Source organism: Myotis yumanensis, unplaced genomic scaffold, assembly GCF_028538775.1.
Source record: "Myotis yumanensis isolate MYYU_CA2020_CCGP unplaced genomic scaffold, mMyoYum1.0.hap1 SCAF_1, whole genome shotgun sequence".
Lineage (NCBI taxonomy): Eukaryota > Metazoa > Chordata > Mammalia > Chiroptera > Vespertilionidae > Myotis > Myotis yumanensis.
Window position 1 is genome coordinate 81,679,207 of NW_027223752.1, and position 22,385 is coordinate 81,701,591.

Consider the following 22,385-nt stretch of genomic DNA (forward strand, 5'->3'; position numbering starts at 1 on the left):
ACAAATTCTATTTTTCATCAAGCAAATTTTGTTGGAGTTATTTTCTCTGCAGATGGTGACCATATGTCTTGGTTTCTAGAACTCTCCTGATTTCAAGAAAATCATTTACTTCTGCAATACACAATGCATGCTATCATATAGTTTTCCTGTATCAGAATTTTCATGTAACTGAATTCAAAAAGTTCTCTGTCAAACTATGCAATTTAGGAACTGGGTCATTCTTCCTGGGATTCTTCAAAGTTCTACATAACCCATTGAAACACTGATAATCTAGAAACACCATCCACCCTTCCTCATACACTATTCCACAAACTTCTCTTACATAATGTGTTTTAAGAGAAAGCACCAGCTTATACCTTCATTTATTGGAAATGTTGACTCCTACAGTCCTGCACTATTTGTATTCACAATTTTGGAGAGATGACTGTGCCATGTCACTGGGCCAATGTGGGTGGAGTTTGCTGTTAAGATGAATGACAGAGCTGAGAGGTGATTGGACCTCAGTGAGTTTGGTGAACACACTGAGTGCAGGAACAAAATTTGCCTTGGTCCAGGACTCTACTCCCTCCAGAGCAGGGGCAAAGGCACCACAGCACCTTGACAAGAAGCCATGAAGAGACACCTGGGAGCTCTGCTGGGGCTTCTGTGGGCCCAGGTTTGCTGTGAGTTTGGGTGTCCCAGATGGGGAGCTGGGGAGTGGTCCACAGCTGACAGAGAAGAGGCCGGCAGGGGGGAGGGGAGCGGAGGGTCAGCTGACACAGAGCTCCACTTTGGTGTTTCTTGGGATGCTGTAACGGTTTGAAAACTACATCAATCACCCCCAGTGACCTCATATGTGTTTGTTTGTTTGTTTTTCTCTTTCCAAGCAGGGGTGACAGGGATGAACGTGGAGCAGAGTCCTTCAATCCTGATCCTCCAGGAGGGAACCAGCTCTACTGTGAGGTGCAATTTTTCTGCCTCAGTGTTCAATGTGCAGTGGTTCCAACAGAATCCTGGCGGCGGCCTCATTAATCTATTTTACATGACTTCAGGGACAAAGCACAGTGGAAGGTTAAGCTCCACACTGAATTCTAAGGACCTGTACAGTACCCTGAGCATCACAGCCTCCCAACTGGAGGACTCAGCCACCTACCTCTGTGCAGCGAGTGCACAGTGCTGCCAGGTGATCTGCAGCCTGTACCCAAACTGCAGCTGGGCCTGCAGCCCCACCCCTTCCACGGGCAGGCATGTTGCCCCACATTAAGCTATGCACATATTTGGGTTTTCAAATTTATGTTCCAGCATTTTTTTTTCTCCTAAAATTAGACTCTTTAGCACTATAATTTCATTTGGTTTCCTGCCCTTTTTCTTCCCAGAAATATCTTTCCAGGTAAAAAGCTCTAATATGTAAGCATTAAAACAATTGATAAAGATACCAACATGCAGATAACAGATCCCCTTGCAGGTAATCTACACTAATAAAAGAGAAAGATGGTAATTAGTGTACTACCGCTACCGTTCCCATTGGCTAATCAGCATATCCTTATGCAAATTAACTGTTAGCCAAGATGGCGGCCGGCAGCCATGCACTGAAGCGAACAGGGAGGCTTGCTTGCTCCAGGGCGAACTCCGCCTGCTGCTGCTGGCCTCTCAGCTGCAACTCTAAGCAACTATGTAATAAATATAGAAGCTAAACAAAACCCCAGAAACCAGCTTTCAGCCGGCGGGGATCTCAGAGCTGGAGTTGAAACAGTGTTTCGATTATAGAACCCAAACAAACCAGATACCTGCTTTCAGCAGCTGAAGCCTCAGAGCTAGAGCCAGAGCTAAAGCTGGCCCAGAATAAAAAAAAGAAAAAAAGAAAAAAAGGAGCAGTTGGGAGCTTCAGTCACCCGCCAGCCTGAAAACAGCCCTCAGCCCCTCACCCAGACTGGCCAGGCACCCCAGTGGGGACCCCCACCCTGATCCAGGACACCCTTCAGGGCAAACCAGACAGCCCCCAGACCTCTATCCTATATAGTAAAAGGGTAATATGCCTCCCAGCACCGAGATCAGCGGAGCCGCGAGGCCTCCTGGCACCGGATCAGCGTGACAGGGGGCAGTGCCCAAACCCCCTGATCACTCTGCGGCTCTGTGTGTGACAGGGTGCAGCGCCCTAACCCCCTGATCGGCCCTGCTCTGTGTGTGACAGGGTAGAGCCATAACCTCCCCATTGGCCCTGCCTTGAGTGTGACAGTGGCGGTGCCCCAACCCCCCCCCCCCCCCACGGGCCCTGCTCTGTGGGTGATAGAGGGTGGCGCCCCAACCCCCTGATCCGCCCTGCTCTGTGTGTGACAGGGGTGGTGCCCTAACTCCCCTATTGGCCCTACTCTGTGCATGACAGGGGGGAGCTCCCCAACCCCCTGATGGGCCCTGCTCTGTGCATGACAGGGGGGAGGTCCTCAACCCCCTGATTGGCCCTGCTCTGTGCGAGACAGTGTACGGAGCCCCAACAGCCCTGATGGACCCTGCTCTATGCGTGACAGGGTATGGAGCCCCAACCCCCTGATGGGCCCTGCTCTGTGTGTCACAGGGGGTGGCGCCACAACCTCCCCATCGACCGTGCCTTGAGTGTGATAGGGGGTGGTGCCCCAACCCCCCAATCAGCCCTACCCTGAGCGTGACTGAGGGTGGCATCGCAACCTCCCAATCTGCCCTGCTCTGTGCATGACAGGGGGCGGTGCCCCAACTCCCCAATCAGCCCTGCTCTGAGTCCGACCAGGGGCTGCAACTAGGGATTGGGCCTGCCCTCTGCCACCCAGGAGAAGGCCTAAGCCAGCAGGTTGTTATCTCCCGAGGGGTCCCAGACTGCGAGAGGGCACAGGCCGGGCTGAGGGACCCCGCTCCCCCCTGAGTGCACAAATTTTTGTGCACCGGGCCTCTAGTATATATATAACACATAAATTACTCTGCTGGAAAAGGCTTGGAAAAATATAGCATCACCTAGAGGTAGAAAGAAATGACTCATTTTTTTAGATGACAGAATTTTCTACTTTCAAGGAATAAGGAAGGAGCCTATGTAAATTTTTTAAAGTTTGTATTAGGCTTGTTGACTCCTGAAAATAACAAGTATAAGAAAAATAATTTGTTTGAAGATCAGGAACTCAATTTAGCTTACCACATATATTATCTATTTCTGTACTGATAACAACCTGTAAATAAGTACTCTTTGTCCTTTCATGCCTGAATAAAGTGAGGATTGTAGAGCACAAATGAATTGTATGAACTCACAATATTCCTAAATTAGTGAAGTTTGGGTGACATGAGAACTTATATTCTGAGCTACCTGGTACGGAACACTATTTTGGGTCACCTAATTGAAATGATTTTTATCAATACATTTGTACAACATGTTTACATACATCACTAACAAAAAATATCCATTTAGGTAATTTCTATTTTTAAAAATTAAGTTTACTAGGGTAACATTGATGAATACAATTATAAAAGTTGTAGGTGTACAATTCTATACTCCATTGTCTGTATATTGTATTGCATGTCCACCACCCAGACTATAGTCTCCTTCTGTCACCATATATTTGACCCCTTTACCCTCTTCATCTTCTCCCCAACCTCCTATCCTTCTGGTTATCACCATTCTGTTGTCTGTTTCTGTAAGTTTGTTTATTTGTTTTGTTGGTGCATTTGTTGCTTTCTGGTTTATGTCCCACATATAAATGAAGTCATATGGTTTTTTGCCTTTTCCATCTGACATTTTCACTTAACACGATACTCTAAACATCCTTCATGTTATTGCAAAAAGCAATATTTTATCATTTTGATGGCTGAGTAGTATTTCATTTTATCTATGTACCACGACTTCTTTATCCAATCATCTGTTGAAGGACATTTAGGTTGTTTCCATGTCTTCGCTATTGTGAGTGATGCTGAAATGAATATAGGGTTACAGTACCATAGGATTTCACTCATTGGATTTCACCATGTGGAATCTAATGAACGAAATGAACTAACAAGCAATACAGAGACAGAATCATAGAGAGAGAGTATACTGAAAGCTGTGGGAGAGAATTGGCTGGCTGGTTGGGGTGGAGGAATTGAGCAAAAAAGAAAAAAAGAGAAAAATCTCATGCCCATGGACAACAGTGTAGTGATTATGGGGGAGGGGAAGTAGGGAGAGATGGAGGATGGTAGAGGTGGGATAAATGGTGATGAACAGAGTCTTGGGGTGGTGAACATACAATACAGAGTACAGATGATGAGTGGTGGAATTGTGCACCTGAAACTTGTATACTTTTGTTAACCGGTGTCACCACAATATGTTCAAATAAAGGAAAAAATAGCTTCTACTGAGGAAGACTATAAAAATAATATAAAAATTTTAGAACCTCAAGAACCCTTAAATATCTGATGATCCAACCTTATTTTGCAAAGACAGAGACAAAATCCAAGATGCAAATATGAAACAATTAGTAAATGAGTTGAGAGTAGAAAGAAATTAGATTATCTCACTTCCTCTTTAACATTCTTTATTCTGCTTCCATCTTGCAGGACCATTCTTCTGAGCGAAGAGAAACTGTGTAATGCAAGCCCAGCTACTTAGATTTCTATAGCCTGGGTCTGGGAAAACATTGTCAATTATTTGAAAGTTAGACTAGAGAATTCCAATTTGTGTAGCTGCTTGATAACTTGGGAAGGAAAGGAGACTAAGGCTGAGCCCCTGTTAGTGTATCAGTAACCAGGCCATCACTCACTGGCTTCTGTAAGAGGAAGTCAAAGGTGATAGTGCCATCTTCAACATACAGATGTATTTCTAAGGACTTTCCTGAAAGTAGCTAATATATTCATTATTTCAACTGGACATTCCCTGAAGGTAGGATGTGAGTATAACAAGAATAAATCACATATTGTCAGCAAAAATGATAATTGGAGTTGGAAGTCTCATGCAGCTGAAAGTCCATGGAGATGCTAGATAAATGCTTTCCAGGTCAACACTTTAACAATAAGTAAAACAATATCCTATGAAGTAATCATGAAACTCTGAGTATGCCCAAGGGATGGCTGTATCTGTGCTATGGTTAATATAAGAAACACTGTTTTTGATATGAATGGTCACTTTTGCACCATTTCATTTAGTCCTGTATGCCATACTTCAAAAGGGTAAATATTGACCTAAATATCTGTGTCTGAAAAGATGAAAATATGCCCAAAGAAGGGTTGAGAAATCATATTGTAGGGGAATGAGAGAGAGAATGGAAGATCCTCAAAATCAGGAAGTTTTACCTACATAAAAACATACATTATATGTATTAATTTATATTTGTACTAGAGGCCCAGTGCATGAAATTCATGCACAGGTAGGGTCCCTAGGCCTGGGTAGAGATCAGGGCCAATCTGTGGGGCAATGGTTGGGGTGATCGGGGCCCCTGCTCACATCCACCTTGGCCTGGTGCTGCCAGCTCACCTGCTCCACCACCTTGCCACAGTCCTGCTCTCATCCAGGGGCCCATAGGGGCAGGCAGCACCTCCACTGGCACTTGCTGTCAGTGCTGCGATGCTGACTCCTGCCACATTCCACACGGCCACCTGGTGTTTCATGCATGCCTAACTCCTGGTTGGTTGAGCTCCCTCCCGTTTTGACAATTTACATATTAGCCTTTTATTATATAGGATATTGATCTTATATTCTTCACCACAGCTGTCTCTATAAGGTTTGAGATGTGGAATAAAGATCCAATTTATTTGTAATTCCAGAGGAACAGAGAGTTCAAATCACAGGAAAGGAGCTCCACTTCTGGAAATGAGGTAGTCTTGGTTTTCCAGGGACCATTTCTCATGACCAGTTCTTTAGGTTAAGTGTCTGTTTGTCCCTTAGTAGACAGAAGCAATATTAATTTACCAAGAGATTTATTCTCACAGAAATAATTATAAAATTTCAAGAAAATAAAGTGGACAAGAAGGGGTTTTGGCAGAGAAAGATAACTCTGGAAATTCACAGGACTGAGGGACATTATCAATCAATGTCTTGGGGAAAGAACATTGTATTGGAGTTTGAAAACAAAATGATAAGCTATGCAATTTGATCCAGTAATGGCCAGGGGAGTAGAAGTTAATGCTAGAAGAGTGGACCTATACACCAGAAGAAATTCCATGAAACATATGAGCCAGTAATTGCATATTAGAACATACCACCTATTTTTTTTTTTTATTTTTTTTTATTTTTAAATTAAATCTTTATTGTTCAGATTATTACATTTGTTCCTCTTTTTTCCCCCCATAACTCCCCTCCTTCCAGCTCCCACCCCACCCTCCACCCTCACTCCCCACCCACTGTGTTCATCCATAGGTGCATGATTTTTGTCCAGTCACTTCCCACATCTCCCACACCCCTTTTTCCCCCAAGAATAGTCAGTCTATTCCCTTTCTATGTCCCTGATTCTATTATAATCACCAGTTCATTCTGTACATCAGGTTATTTATTCACTTGATTCTTAGATTCATTTGTTGATAGATGCATGTTTGTTGTTCATAATTTGTATCTTTACCTTTTTCTTCTTCTTCCTCTTCTTAAAGGATACCTTTCAGCATTTCATATAATACTGGTTTGGCGGTGATGAACTCCTTTAGCTTTTCCTTATCTGTGAAGCTCTTTATCTGACCTTCAATTCTGAATGATAGCTTTGCTGGATAAAGTAATCTTGGTTGTAGGTTCTTGGTATTCAGCACTTTGAATATTTCTTGCCATTCCCTTCTGGCCTGCAAAGTTTCTGTTGAGAAATCAGCTGACAGTCGTATGGGTATTCCCTTGTAGGTAATTGAGCCTCTTTCTCTTGCTGCTTTTAAGATTTTCTCTTTGTCTTTTGCTCTTGGCATTTTAATGATGATGTGTCTTGGTGTGGTCCTCTTTGGATTCCTTTTGTTTGGGGTTCTCTGCGCTTCTTGGACCTGTAAGTCCATTTCTTTCACCAGGTGGGGGAAGTTTTCTGCCATTATTTCTTGAAATAGGTTTTCAATATCTTGCTGTCTCTCATCTTCTGGCACTCCAATGACTCTGATATTAGACCGCTTAAAGCTGTCCCAGAGGCTCCTTACACTATCTTCACACTTTCGGATTCTTTTTTCATTTTGCTTTTCCAATTGGGTGTTTTTTGTCGAATCTTTGGTTTGATTATTGTACTCCTCTGGTCTGCTATTGGGTATAATATTCTTTATTTCAGTCTGTGTATGCTTACTTTCTAATTTCTTTATCGTAGCATCGAGGGTCTCATTAGTTTTCGTGAGGCTCTGCACAAATTTATGGCAAGCCCTCAAAATTGCGATTCTTAGCTCCATATCCTCCATTTCTGTCATGTTTTTTTGTCTCCGCATCTTTTATGCTTTCTTGGTGCACCCCCTTGTGGTCTCTGTGCGCAGTCTTGTTCTAGCCAAGCCTTAATTGTTGTAGTTAACACTAGAGGGATTTGACCCCCAGGCCGACTGGCTATAGGAATCAGCTGTAAGGAAAACGTCTGCCTTCTGGGGAGGCGCTAATCCAGCCTTTGCCTGAGGCAATCGGCAAATGGCTGTGCGCAGGCTTTGGGCGGGGCGGGATCAACAGGGCGGGGGGAGGGAGCAGTTATGGCCACGCTCAGTCCCGTTCCCAGAGGCTCTGCTTCTCAGAACCCCGGCAGCCGCTGCAAACCTCAGAGAGAAAGCTGCCCTCAGGTTCCAACTGATGCCGGACAATCCCGCTTCTCCCGTTTGAGTCTGGGTCCCTAGAGACTCGGCCGGATCTGGAGCCCAGAGTCTGAGACTCACTCCCGACAGAAAACGACAACCGCGCCCTCAGCCACCAGCCCGCTTTGCGCGCGCACCTCGGTACCTTTGTATTTTCCACACTGCGCCGCCTCTGAGCCTCGATTTGCTGTTCTCTTTCCTTCTAGTTGTAGAGTCTCTCTTCAGCCAGCCTTCCTGTGGTTCTGGGTGATGTCCGTTCAGTCTTTTAGTTGTATTTTTGAAATGGTTGTTTGCGGCAGCGGTCTCCGGTGTTTACCTACGCCGCCATCTTGGTCTCTCCCTAAATCAGAGTCCATACCACCTATTTTTATATGAGAAAATGAAGCCACTTCAAGAATAGACATACATGTGTTTACATTTTCTGAATCTGCATCCTGATTTATTTTTTTATCAAAAGCTGTATCCTTTCAATATTTTGAAGCATATAAAACATAGCATTGGAAAAGATTTCTTAAATCATGTAAGTTTTCTCATTGCAAATCAACCCAATCTCTGGGCCAAATTGTTTCCTATAATTGAAATATAATAACTCATGGAAAATATCCCCCTGCTCCCTTATCATTTAGATTTGAATGTTTTTACTTTCCATCACGGTCATTGTCGATGGAAGATGCCTCATTTTGATGTTGATACTATCAGTTCTCTGGGAATAGGAAGGTCACAGGCAATACCTGCTTAGAGGAGCAGCGTGAGCGAGTAGGCACTTGAAATATCCAGTGATCTCCTCCCTTGTACTCTGCTGCTTGACTTACATGGAAGGTGCATTTTAGTGGATTCTGAATGAACAGACTTTGGCAGAAGCACAGTCTTTTCCTTATTGGCTGGGTAGAATGTGAGAAACCCCTATGATGGTCAGAGGAAAGGAGGGGTAACTTGATAACAGCAGTAGCTCCCCTGGCTGTGATTGCAGTTCCACAATTGCTCCTGAGTAGGAAGAATGATGAAGACATCCATTGGAGCTTTGCTCATGTTCTTGTGGCTGCAGCTGGACCGTGAGTTGAGGGTTTATGGGAAACAGAATATATTAGTGGATATTCTTTAGAAGCCAACACTGGATTTATTCAGGTTTCTTAGTTACTGTAGGAAAAGAAAATTCTGAAGCATAATGATTTGGTCACTGTTTTCCTTTCTCTGGCTTTTTCTTTCTGCATAGGGGTCAGTCATGGAGAGAAAGTGGATCAGCATCCTCATACCCTGTGTGTCCAGGAGGGAAACACTGCTGTTATCACCTGTTCATATTCTGACAGTGTCTCAAACTACTTTCCTTGGTATAAACAAGAACTTGGAAAAGGTCCCCAGCTCATTATAGACATTTGTTCAAATAACGACAAAAACCAAGATGAAAGACTAGCAGTTTCATTAAATAAGATGGTCAAAAATCTCTCCCTGCACATTGCAGCCACTTTCACCATTCCTTTTTGTTATGGTACTGGAAGTGCTTGCCATAGTGATCAGACAAATCCTTGAAACAAAAAATCATTAAAGAAACAGCAATCCTAAATGACTCACTATATCAGATGGAATTAATTGACATCTTCAGAACATTCCACCCCAAAGCTACAGAATATACTTTCTTCTTAAGTGCACATGGGTCGTTTTCAAAGATAAACCACATATTGGGGCACAGGCAAAGTTTCTTCAAACTCAAGAAGATATAAATCATATCAAGCATCTTCTCAGATCACAATGGCATAAAACTAGAAATCAACTACAATAAAAACAATAAAAAAATCAAACACCTGGAGGCTAAACAGCATGCTTTTAAACAATGATTGGGTTACCAAAGAGATCAAAGAAGAAATAAAAAAGCTTCATGGCAACAAATGACAATGAAAACACAACAATCCAAAATCTATGGGACACAGTGAAAGCAGTCTTGAGAGAGAAGTTCATAGCTCTACAGGCCTACCTCAAAAAACAAGAAACAATAGTAATAAATTACCTAACCCTACAACTCAAAGAATTAGAAAGAGAGCAACAAGAAAAGCCCAGTGTAAGCAGAAGGAAGGAAATAAATAAAGATCAGAGTGGAGATAAATGACAGAGACCAAAAAAACAAACAAAAAACAAAAAACAAAACCAATACAAAAGATCAACAAAATCAAGAGCTGGTTCTTTGAAAGGATAAACAAGATTGATGAACCTCTAGCCAGGGTCACCAAGAAGTAAAGAGAGAGGACCCAAATAAACAAAATCATAAATGAAAGAGATGAAGTAACAACCAATTCCACAGAAATACAAATGGTTATGAAAAAATACTATGAACAACTCTATTCCAAAAAAATGGACAACCTAGATGAAATGGACATATTCTTAGAAAAATACAAGATCCAAAAACTCAATCAAGAAGAATAAAAAAACCTGAATAGGCTGATAACTACTGAAGAAATTGAAGCAGCCATCAAAAATTTCCCAGCAAACAAAAGCCCTGGTCCAGACGGCTTTACAGGGGAGTTCTACCAAGCATTCAAAGAACTAAAAATTATCCTCCTCAGACTGTTTCAAAAAAATTCAAGAGGAAGGCACTCTTCCAAGCTCTTTCTATGAAGCCAGCATTACCCTAATTCCACAAAAAAGGCACCACAAAAAAAGAGAACTACTGCCCAATGTCCTTGATGAACATAGACGCTAAAATCCTCAACAAAATTCTAGCAAATAGGATTCAGCATTACATTAGAAAGATCATACACCATGATCAAGTGGGATTTATCCTGGGGATGGAAGGGTGGTAACATATTTTCAAATCAAAAATCTGATACATCACGTAAACAAACAGAGACAAAAATCACATAATCATATCAATCAATGCAGAAAAAGCATTTGACAAAATCCAACACCCTTTCTTGATAAAAACTCTCAGCAAAGTGGGAATAGTGGGATCATACCTCAACATAATAAAAGTCTTATATGACAAACCTACAGCCAACATTATACTCAATGGGCAAAAACTGAACTCATTTCCCCTAAGAATGGGAACAAGACAGGGATGCCTACTTTCACCACTACTGTTTGATATAATTCTGGAAGTGCTAGCCATAGCAATCATACAAGAAGAAGAATTACAAGGTATCCAGATTGGAAAAGAAGACGTAAAACTGTCCTTATTCACAGATGACATGATACTTTACATAGAAAAACTCCAAATACTCCATAAAAAACTACTGGACTGCTCTAACTGGTTTGGCTCAGTGGATAGAGCGTAGGCCTGCGGACTCTAGGGTCCCAGGTTCGATTCCGATCAAGGGCATGTACCATGGTTGGGGGCACAACCTCAGTAGGGAGTGTGCAGGAGGCAGCTGATGAATGTTTTGCTCTCATCAATTTTTCTAACTCTCAATCCCTCTTCCTTCCTCTCTGTTAAAAATCAATGAAATATATATAGAAATAAACAAACAAAAAAAACTATTGGACCTAATAAGTGAATTTGCCTAAGTAGCAGGATACAAAATTAACAACCAGAAATCTATGACCTTTTTATACACTAACTAGTAGCCCGGTGCATGAAATTCATGCACATTGAAAGGGAATTAATTAGAGTAACTCTAATTAATTTGGACTCACTATCTAATATCAATAATATGTGAGCGTGAGGCAGTCTGTGTTTCTGAAATTCAATGACATGAATAGTAGCTATTACTTTGCCAAGTAAATGGAATTTACAGATATCATTTCAAAGAGCATTCAGCTTAATATTATAAACTCTGGCTACCAAGTCAGGTCTGTTTTCAACTTTTTGCCAGTGTTGTAAATTGTTTGCAATATCTGCCCATTAGGGGTTGCATGTCATGGTTATGAATAAATTGGGCTTGCCATACTTCGTTACAATTGCCATAGCATCCTGTTATCACTGCTGCATATTTCTGGGACTACCCTCAGAAGATGATGGAAGTATTATCATTTTACCAATCGGCACATTGTCATTTTCAGATCTAGATTTGAGATAATCCATCAAACCACTATATTTTTCAACTCTCAACTTAGATTGGTTTGCTTTGATGAAATTTATCCGATTGTCCTCCGTTTTTGAATATGAATCCACGATAAACTGTTGAGTTAATTTTCCTGTATTTAAAACAGGATTGAATGTGTCCCACACAGATAGATGAAATCTATAATACTGCATTTGTGTGACTCGTGTCCTTACATTTTGTCTAGTATTACTGTTGATGACACTGTTGTCTCTGAGTCTTAATGCAATATCTGTTCCCCAGCCTTTTTCACCATGTGGAAAAGCAATAGGATATGTCATTGCATCTAATGTAGGAAACAGGACATTGATTTGTTTCATTTTTGTGGCATTTTGATTATTGGGATCTGGTTTACAATGAATGAGCAAGTCCCTTTCAAAAGGAGGTTCTCCATCTTCGTTTCTGAATATGACAGCAACCTCGGTTACAAGGGGACAATTATATCTACCTGGGTCACTGTTACGATAGTATTTAATCACCATTGTTTTTTCTGTGGGAGGAATACCTTTTGCTGCTGCTTCAGATTGGGTTTCCTTTTCTACCTCATGTAACATCTTGTATGATTTTGTTAATTCACTTATTTCATGCATGAGTTTGCTGATGTTGATCATGAGTCTTTCTAAGCAGCCCTGGTTTTCTGGCATTGCTAATCTTTTACTTGTAGCTTCGGCTGTATCCAAAATATAGAGTTGAGCAAACTTCCGAGAAACACCATCCGAAGTATGTAAAGTTCCAGTACGGTGATAAACTTGTCCGTGTATTCTAAAACAGTATGGCCCATATCCTGATGGTGATGCAATATTTGCACCCATGAAGCAAAAGCAAAAGACCTATTTATGGGATGAATATTTTCTATGAATTTTTTACTGTCAGAATCTTTATTTGTCATTAATGCTTTTAAATATGCTGGGTTATCTGGAAAATGTATATCATTTGGACAGATTTTCCCTTTGCTGCAACATTGAGTAAATTTCCCATTGGATGGATTTTCATCAGAGAAATTTAGTGATAGGCAAAATTCACATCGAATAGTCATTCCACCACAACTATGTTCGAGGATTGTATCCTCATGTACTCCATTTTCACCGAGAAGGCAGTTCCTACCAGTATTTGTAGTACTTGTTGATGATTGTTCTCTAGACATATTCTGTGATTGCCACCGCCTTCTTTCAACTTCAAAGGCACGTTGGTCTTTAGACATTTTCTGTCAATAACTCCAGTGTTTTTCAGCATCAGAGTGACGTTTTTCCAGTAGCTGGTGTTCAGATACATCCTGTCACAGGCACTGCCTTCTTTCAAGTTCAGATGCATGCTGCTCTGCAGACACTTTCTGTAGATAACGCTGGTATCTTTTGGCTGCAGAGCTACATTGTATCAACAGTTGTTCTTTAGACATAGTCCCGCATCTCTACTGTCATGGTCTGAGATGCAGGTGAATGAGAGTCCTGGCTATCAGGCTGCTGAGAGCTGTCTGACCAATGGCTAATTCTGTGGGAGTAGGACTTCCTCCTCCCTGCTGTCAGTTTTCACAGCTGTGATGAGGAAGCTGGGGTGACAGAGAGAGCCTCACCCTCCAAGCCACCCTCTCTCTCACTTTGACCTATGTCCAGCAGCCTCCTGCTATGCCCAGTCCTCCAAAACTCCTGCTCTCTGCCAGCAAGGTCCCGGGAGCCCACAGGCGTGGCTACTGCCTAGCCTCCCAGGGCTGGTGAAGGTGCTCGAAGCCCGTGGGCACGGCTTGGCATGGCAGGCCTCGTCTCCCAGCAGGAAATGGTCCTAGGAGCCCACGGCTGCCATGGCCTCATGGGGTTCTTGAAACCTGCATATGCAAATTAATCGCCATCTTTGTCAGGTTAATGTGCATAGTCACTTGGATAGGCTTGGGCGTGGCTTGTGGGCATGGCTTGAGCATAGCGGAGGGATGGTTAATTTGCATGTTTCTTTTTTATTATATAGGATAATGAACTCAAAGAAAGAGAAGCAGAAAAAAAAACACAATCTCATTTATCATTGCACCAAAAGACTTAAGATATCTACGAATAAACTTAACTAAGGATGTAAAAGACCTGTATTAGGAAAACTATGCGACATTGAAAAAGCAGATAGAGGAAGACATAAACAAATGGAAAAACATACTATGTTCATGAATTGGTAGAATCAACACCATTAAAATGTCCATACCACCCAAAGCAATCTATAAATTCAATGCAGTCCCCATTAAAATACCAATGGCATACTTCAAAGACCTAGAAGAAACTCTCCAAAAATTCATCTGGAATAAAAAAATACCCTGAATAGCTGCAGCAATCTTGAGAAAGAAGAACAATGGGGGATGGCAATACCAGATATCAAACTATACTACAAAGCCACTGTTCTCAAAACTGCCTGGTACTGGCACCAGAAGAGACATACAGATCAGTGGAACAGAACAGAAAACCCAGAATTTGACACAAGCCGGTATGCTCAATTAATATTTGACAAAGGAAGCAAGAGCATACAATGGAGACAAGACAATCTCTTCAATAAATTGTGTTGGGAAAATTGGACAGATACTTGCAAAAAAAATTGAAACTAGATCATGATCTTACAACACACAAAAACAAACTCAAAATGGCTAAAGAACTTGAATGTAAGATGGGAAACCATAAAAATCCTACAAGACTCCATAGGCAGCAAAATTGCAGACATATGCCATAGCAATATCTTTACAGACAAAGATCCTAGGGCAAGAGAGACTAAGGAGAAAATAAACAAATGGGACTATATCAAAATAAAAAGCTTCTGCTCAGTAAAAGAAACTATCAACAAAACAACAAGAAAGCCCACTGCATGGGAGAACATATTTGCCAATGTTATCACCGATAAGGGTTTAATATCTAACATTTACAGAGAACTCATACAACTTAACAAAAGGAAGATAAACAATCCAATCAATAACTTGGCAAAGGACCTAAATAGACACTTTTTAAAAGAGGACATTCAGAAAGCCAAGAGACACATGAAAACATGCTAAAAGTCACTAATCATCCAAGAGATGCAAATCAAAACGACAATGAGGTACCATCACACACCTGTCAGAATGGCTATCATCAACAAATCAACAAACAACAAGTGCAGGCGAGGATGCAGAGAAAAAGGAACCCTTGTGCACTGCTGGTGGGAATGCGGACTGGTGCAGCCACTGTGGAAAACAGTATGGCATTTCCTCAAAAAGTTAAAAATGGAACTCCCATTTGACCCAGTATCCCACTTCTAGGACTATATCCCAAGAAACCAGAAACACCAATCAGAAAGGATATATGCATCCCTATGTTCATAGCAGCACAATTCACCATAGCTAAGATTTGGTAACAGCCTAAGTGCCATCAACAGATGAATGGATTAGAAAACTGTGGTACAACTACACAACGGAATACTACACTGCTGTAAAAAAGAAGGAATTCTTATCATTTGCAACAGCGTGGATGGAACTGGAGAGCATTAAGCTAAGTGAAATAAGCCAGTCAATGAAAGAAAAATACCACATGACCTCATTCATTTATGGATAATAAAGAACATTATAAACTGATGAACAAAAATAGATACAGAGGCAGAGCAGCACCTAACAGACTGTCAAACTACAGTGGGAAGGCTGAGGAGGGTTGGGTGGGGGCTGGGGGAAGTAAGAGATCAACTGAAGGACTTGTGTGCATGCATATAAGCATAACCAATGGACGCAAGATACTGGGTGGAAGGGGAGACCGGGGGAAGGTCAATGGGTAAAAAAAGGAGACATATGTACTGCTCTTTGTAATACTTTAGCAATAAAATAAAATGAAAAAATAAAATAAAAAGAGACATGGGTAACTTTGTGAGAGATGCATATGTTCATTATCTTGATTGTGGTTATGGCTTCTCAAGTATATAGAAATGTGAAATCTTATAAAAATATTTACTTTAAATAGGTGCAGTTTATTTTAATGAAAGTATAGGTTAATAAAACCATTAAAATAAAAATTTAACAAATATCTCCCCTTAAAATTTCTTGTGTGACATAAAATGCAAAATATTTATCCCATTGGTTCTTATTGGCTTCAAATTATGTGTTTTTTAAAAAAGTATACATAACTACTTTCTATACCCATGTGTTGTGCCATTTATTTTCAACCAAGCACCATCCCCACTTATTTTGTTTTTCTGCTTGTATATCACAATAGTAGTTTGTAGATGCAGTTTCAGAATTCCTTTCTAGCATAGTTTTGTGGCGAATTATCTGGGCCTGAATTTCTTAAGTTCACATCTGGGAGACTATTCACACATTCACTCAGAGGACTCATGAAGCCCCTTGATCTGAATCTGTTTAGAAAGAGCTGCAGGAAACAGCCTGAGCTAAGCTTCCATACCTGTGTCTGTGGATAAGTGCTTGCAGGGTCTTATAGAAAGATGTGTCCTTCTCCAGAACTTTATCCTCATTATCCTCAAATGTTTTTTGTTTTGTTTTATAAAACAAATTAAAGTCATAAAAAGGGAACTCAAAAAGTTCTTGCTTTGGCCCTTCATAAAAAAATGACTAGTTTTTAAAAATTTGTGTAATCATAGGGACATTTCCCCATGCTGATCCCAGAGCTTTCTCCCTGATTTTTGAGAACCACCTATTGGTCTAGGACAGTTGCCACAAATGAAATCTTGTAAATGGATATCAGGCTGACTGAAACAAAACAACTTGGGGGAGCTTTAAAAAAATATCCAGAATAGTAGGTCTCAAACCTAAAATATATGTTTTATGAAATTAGTGTTGAGATTCTAAAATCTATGTTTTTAAATTACTTACACATTGATTCTACTCTTTGCTGTTGTATGAATATCAGCTAGTATATCTTTACAATTGATAACAAATAAACAAGAGAACTCTAACTTATGCTCCAGGTTTTTGAGGCAAATCCACATCTCCCGGGTTCTCTATCCTGTGGGGGAACATTATTTTATTCAAGGTTGGCCACAAAATGTGGCAAATGGATGATAGTAGACAGCATTTTTGATACTAAATTTGCATTAAGGCTATAGGTCTAGTATTCCTTGCCTGACTCACATGGGTTAGCTATCTTATCTTGGAATGAATAAAACAGAGTGAGATTAAGATGTTGATCTAAGATCACTCTTTATTGATTTGATAACTTCAAATATGATGTTTCTTCTGTTTAAAATATATACTTTTAAAAATGATAAAGAAGAGAGACCAAGATGGCGGCGTAGGTAAACACCGGAGACCGCTGCCGCAAACAACCATTTCAAAAATACAACTAAAAGACTGAACGGACATCACCCAGAACCACAGGAAGGCTGGCGGAAGAGAGACTCTACAACTAGAAGGAAAGAGAACAGCAAATTGAGGCTCAGAGGCGGTGCAGTGTGGAAAATACAAAGGTACCGAGGTGCGCGCGAAAGCGGGCTGGTGGCTGAGGGCGCGGTTGTCGTTTTCTGCCGGGAGTGAGTCTCAGACTCTGGGCTCCAGATCCGGGCGAGTCTCTAGGGACCCAGACTCAAACGGGAGAAGCGGGATTATCCGGCATCAGTTGGGACCTGAGGGCAGCTTTCTCTCCGAGGTTTGCAGCGGCTGCCGGGGTTCTGAGAAGCAGAGCCTCTGGGAACGGGACTGAGCGTGGCCATAACTGCTCCGTCCGCCCTCCCTGTTGATCCCGCCCCGCCCAAAACCTGCGCACAGCCATTTGCCGATTGCCTCAGGCAAAGGCTGGATTAGCACCTCCCCAGAAGGCAGACGTTCTCCACACAGCTGATTTCCACAGCCAGCCGGCCTGGTGGTCAAACCCCTCTAGTGTTAACTACAACAATTAAGGCTTGGCTAGAACAAGACTGCGCACAGAGACCACAAGGGGGTGCACCAAGAAAGCATAAAAGATGCGGAGACAAAGAAACATGACAGAAATGGAGGATATGGAGCTAAGAATCGCAATTTTGAGGGCTTGCCATAAATTTGTGCAGAGCCTCACGAAAACTAATGAGACCCTCGATGCTACGATAAAGAAATTAGAAAGTAAGCATACACGGACTGAAATAAAGAATATTATACCCAATAGCAGATCAGAGGAGTACAATAATCAAACCAAAGATTCGACAAAAAACACCCAATTGGAAAAGCAAAATGAAAAAAGAATCCGAAAGTGTGAAGATAGTGTAAGGAGCCTCTGGGACAGCTTTAAGCGGTCTAATATCAGAGTCATTGGAGTGCCAGAAGATGAGAGACAGCAAGATATTGAAAACCTATTTCAAGAAATAATGGCAGAAAACTTCCCCCACCTGGTGAAAGAAATGGACTTACAGGTCCAAGAAGCGCAGAGAACCCCAAACAAAAGGAATCCAAAGAGGACCACACCAAGACACATCATCATTAAAATGCCAAGAGCAAAAGACAAAGAGAAAATCTTAAAAGCAGCAAGAGAAAGAGGCTCAATTACCTACAAGGGAATACCCATACGACTGTCAGCTGATTTCTCAACAGAAACTTTGCAGGCCAGAAGGGAATGGCAAGAAATATTCAAAGTGCTGAATACCAAGAACCTACAACCAAGATTACTTTATCCAGCAAAGCTATCATTCAGAATTGAAGGTCAGATAAAGAGCTTCACAGATAAGGAAAAGCTAAAGGAGTTCATCACCGCCAAACCAGTATTATATGAAATGCTGAAAGGTATCCTTTAAGAAGAGGAAGAAGAAGAAAAAGGTAAAGATACAAATTATGAACAACAAACATGCATCTATCAACAAATGAATCTAAGAATCAAGTGAATAAATAACCTGATGTACAGAATGAACTGGTGATTATAATAGAATCAGGGACATAGAAAGGGAATAGACTGACTATTCTTGGGGGAAAAAGGGGTGTGGGAGATGCGGGAAGTGACTGGACAAAAATCATGCACCTATGGATGAACACAGTGGGTGGGGAGTGAGGGTGGAGGGTGGGGTGGGAGCTGGAAGGAGGGGAGTTATGGGGGGAAAAAAGAGGAACAAATGTAATAATCTGAACAATAAAGATTTAATTTAAAAAAAAAAATGATAAAGAAATTCAGAAATATTTGACTATTGATAAAATAGGTATTTTTTCTCCTGAAAAAAATTTATTAAAAACATAGCATTTCTTAAAATTGGTAATATTTTAAAACTGAGGAAGTATTGTATGCCATGTGGTAGTGAATCCTCAATGAAAGACTGCTTATTTCTGTTTAATTTATCAAATATTTAGTAGGCACATAATAAATGTCAATCATGCTATAATATTGGGGTATAGTGCTAGAAAGTGAAAAATCACTCGATAAAGACTTGACTTTTTATTACTTCCTCTGATTTCAACCACATACTTTTTCTGACAGTTAGTGGATTATAGGCAGGACCACAATATGTAGGTTTGAATACACAGTACAGTATTAAAATACTCAAGAAAATTGATTTTCTTCCAACTAAAGAAAAACCCTGAATTCTCTGTTAAAGAACTTCCATGTTAGCCTTTGTCCTAAAATAAAATTCAACCTGAGAGCTTAAGATAACTGTTGTTCAATTTTCTAATCTCCACCTAAAGACTGATTGTTCCTCAACAAGTAAAGTCATAGATGAGACCATATTGCCACTTTGGGAGGAGCCTAAGAATCTTGCATCCATCTCATTCCCTGTCCACCAGGGGGTGCAGCTTCCCAACACAAACACATTTCCTGTGTGAAATACAGGCTTACTGACATATTTATCATTTTACTGTGACTTCAGCATTTCTTCATGTTAAGAGTCAAGAACATTATTTAGGTGATACTGTAGAGATGAACTCTTCTCTGGGCTTAGTGACTGTGGTACTCTTAGTGCTTGGTAAGTAACACACCTCTTAAAATATGGATTATTTCTTCTATTATGTCAGCAAATACTTTAACTTTAATTTTATTGAAGAGCTTCATGCCTAAGGTGACAGAGTTCTCTTTTATTTTTCTTCAGGACAAACCCATGGAGACTCAGTGACCCAGACAAAAGGCCAAGTGACCCTCGCAGAAGGGGCTCCCCTGACTGTGAATTGCTCCTATGGAACCACACGATACCCTGTTCTTTTCTGGTATGTTCAGTATCCTGGAGAAGGTCCACAGCTCCTCCTGAAAGCAACAAGGGTCAATGAGAACGGAAGCAGCAAAGGATTTGTAGCCACATACCAAAAACAACCAGATGCCTTCCACTTGGAGAAAGCCTCAGTCCACCAGTCAGATTCTGCAATGTACTACTGTGCACTGGGTGACACAGTGACAGAAAGTGCAGGGGGAGCTGAGCACAAACTCTGAACAAGGAGCCTGGCTGCTGAGTGTCTGTGACTGATCCACTGTGGTGGATTTTATTATTTAACATCAAATACAAATTTCCAATATTTAATGCACATTAATAGAGAGTTAGGATAAATAGACCTGCATATACCATATGTATTTAAGACACAGGAAGGCTTTTTTTTTTGTTTTTTTTTTGTTTGTTTGTTTTGTTAATCCTCATCTGAGAATATTTTTCCGTTGATTTATTTTATTTTATTTTATTTTATTTTATTTTATTTTATTTTATTTTATTATTTAGGAGAGTGTAAAAGAGAGGGAAAGACAGAAAGAAACATCAATGTGAAAGAAGTACATCAATTGGTTGCCTCCTGCATGAGCACTGGCCAGGGCCCCAGCCGGGTAGGAGCCTGCAAGCAAGGTACATGTCCTTGATTGGAATTGAACGTAGGACCCTTTGGTCCTTAGTCTGACGCTCTACCCACTGAGCCAAACTGGCCAAGGTCAAAGGCAGGCTTTTGTTTAGAAAACAATGCACTAAAACATTGACATAAAAAAAGGAGAATTAATTAAAATATTTAAGATATCTTCTGTGTTGCTGTTGACAGCATTGTAATTTAACCTAAGTTATGACTAACTGGGAAGGAGCAAAAGGGAAGGCCAAATACTATGGGAATGCCATTTTTGCAGCTTTGCTAGGAAGCTGCAGTTGAACCCTCTCCAGGTCTGTTACCCACAGGTCCTGGGAAAGGGATAGAATAGAGTGGGCAATAGACACATGCCCAGTAAAGTCTGCCATTCACACCTGGGAATAGGTCATTGATGTGGCCACTGCCAAGTGTGAGAAGATTTGAGATATTTAATCTCCTAAACAAAGCAGTTAGCTCTCTTGCTTGCACTCTTGGGACTCTTGTTGCAGGGGGTGTGCTCTCTGGCTCCCTTACATTTTCCCACATCGCTCACTGCCACGTAGACTCCACACAACGGGCTGATGGACTGTAAGGAGCCTAATGCTGAAGTGGCCCCAGCTCCACATGGAATGCGTCTACCTCTACTGAATCCCCTGCTGCACCTCTTCCAGGGCTGCATTAAGGGAAATGGGATTTTGGAAATCCAAGGTTGTAATTGCATGTAAATAAAAATCACTCGTTCTCCCATAATAGTCTCAGGAAATTCTTTTTCTTGAGATACTGTAAGAACCACATTCCCATTAGCAATGGAGAAAGAACATCCACACATTTCTCTGATAAAGTATGACTCCCAATTTCTCTTTTTGATATATTTCATGTAAAAGGATATTAAAATTGACAGTAAATAAATGTGAAGGTTATAAGCAAGACAGTTAATCCTGCCTTTATTCAACTTTTTAGACTTTGCACAAAATTATTACACATAATTTTGATGATGAGGGTTTTCCACCTTCTCCTAATGTGTTTTTAGAGGATTTAGAAATGTGTGTTTCTAAATAATTCATACAAGATTCTGAATTGTAAAAGAATGAAGGTTGAGGGGCCACTGATAAAAATAGAAAGGCTGTTATCTACACTAATAAAAGAGAAACATGCAAATGGTGTCACTTTGATACACCCACAGCCACGCCCACCAGCCAATCAGGAGCAAGAATGCAAATTAACCCAACCAAGATGGTGGCAGCCATGGAGCTGGAGAGAACAGGAGGCTTGGGTTGCCCCCAGTGATGGAGGAAGCCAAGCTTCCTGCCCACCCTGGTCAACCCTGACCTCCGCTCAATGCTACAAAGTTTCAATTATAGAAGATAATTGCAGGCTGGTTAAGCCCCCCAGCAGGGTCCCTCACCCCATGAGGGTGTGGCCAGCCTGGGTGAGGAGCTGAGGGCTGTTTTCAGGCTGGCAACACCCCCTTCAGGGTGGGGGCCCCATTGGGATGCCTGGCCAGCTTGGGTGAGAGGCTCATGGTGTAAATCCCAGATACCTGCTTTCCTCTGCTCAAGGAGGTGCTGGAAAAAAAAATGAAATAAAGGAGGGGCTGGGAGCTTGGGTCTCCAGGGGCTATGGCCAGCATGCAAACAGCCATGAGCCCCTCATCCAGGCTGGTCACACCCTTAAGGGGTGAGGGTCTCTACTGGGGGGCTTGACCAACCTGCAAACAGTCCTCAGCTCCTCACCCAGGCTGGCCAGGCACACCAGAGGGACCCCACCCTGATCCAGGACAACCTTCAGGGCAACCCAGCTAGCCCCAACCCTGCACCAGGCATATATGAAAGGGTAATATGCAAATTGACTCTGAAAGCAGAACAACTGGGAATGACTGGTCATTATGACACACACTGACAACCAAGGGGCAGACGCTCATTGCAGGAAATGCCCCCTGGTGGTCAGTGCGCTCCCACAGGGGGAGC

General features: G+C 41.5%; 1 gene segment (V, D, J or C); it reads left to right on the forward strand.

The window, feature by feature from the left end:
* The first annotated feature begins 19,525 nt into the window (after window positions 1-19,525).
* LOC139007006 (T cell receptor alpha variable 9-2-like) lies at window positions 19,526-20,029 on the forward strand. The segment is given in 2 exon segments: window positions 19,526-19,571; window positions 19,695-20,029. Coding segments are annotated over 2 exon segments (381 nt in total).
* The last annotated feature ends 2,356 nt before the right edge of the window (window positions 20,030-22,385 follow it).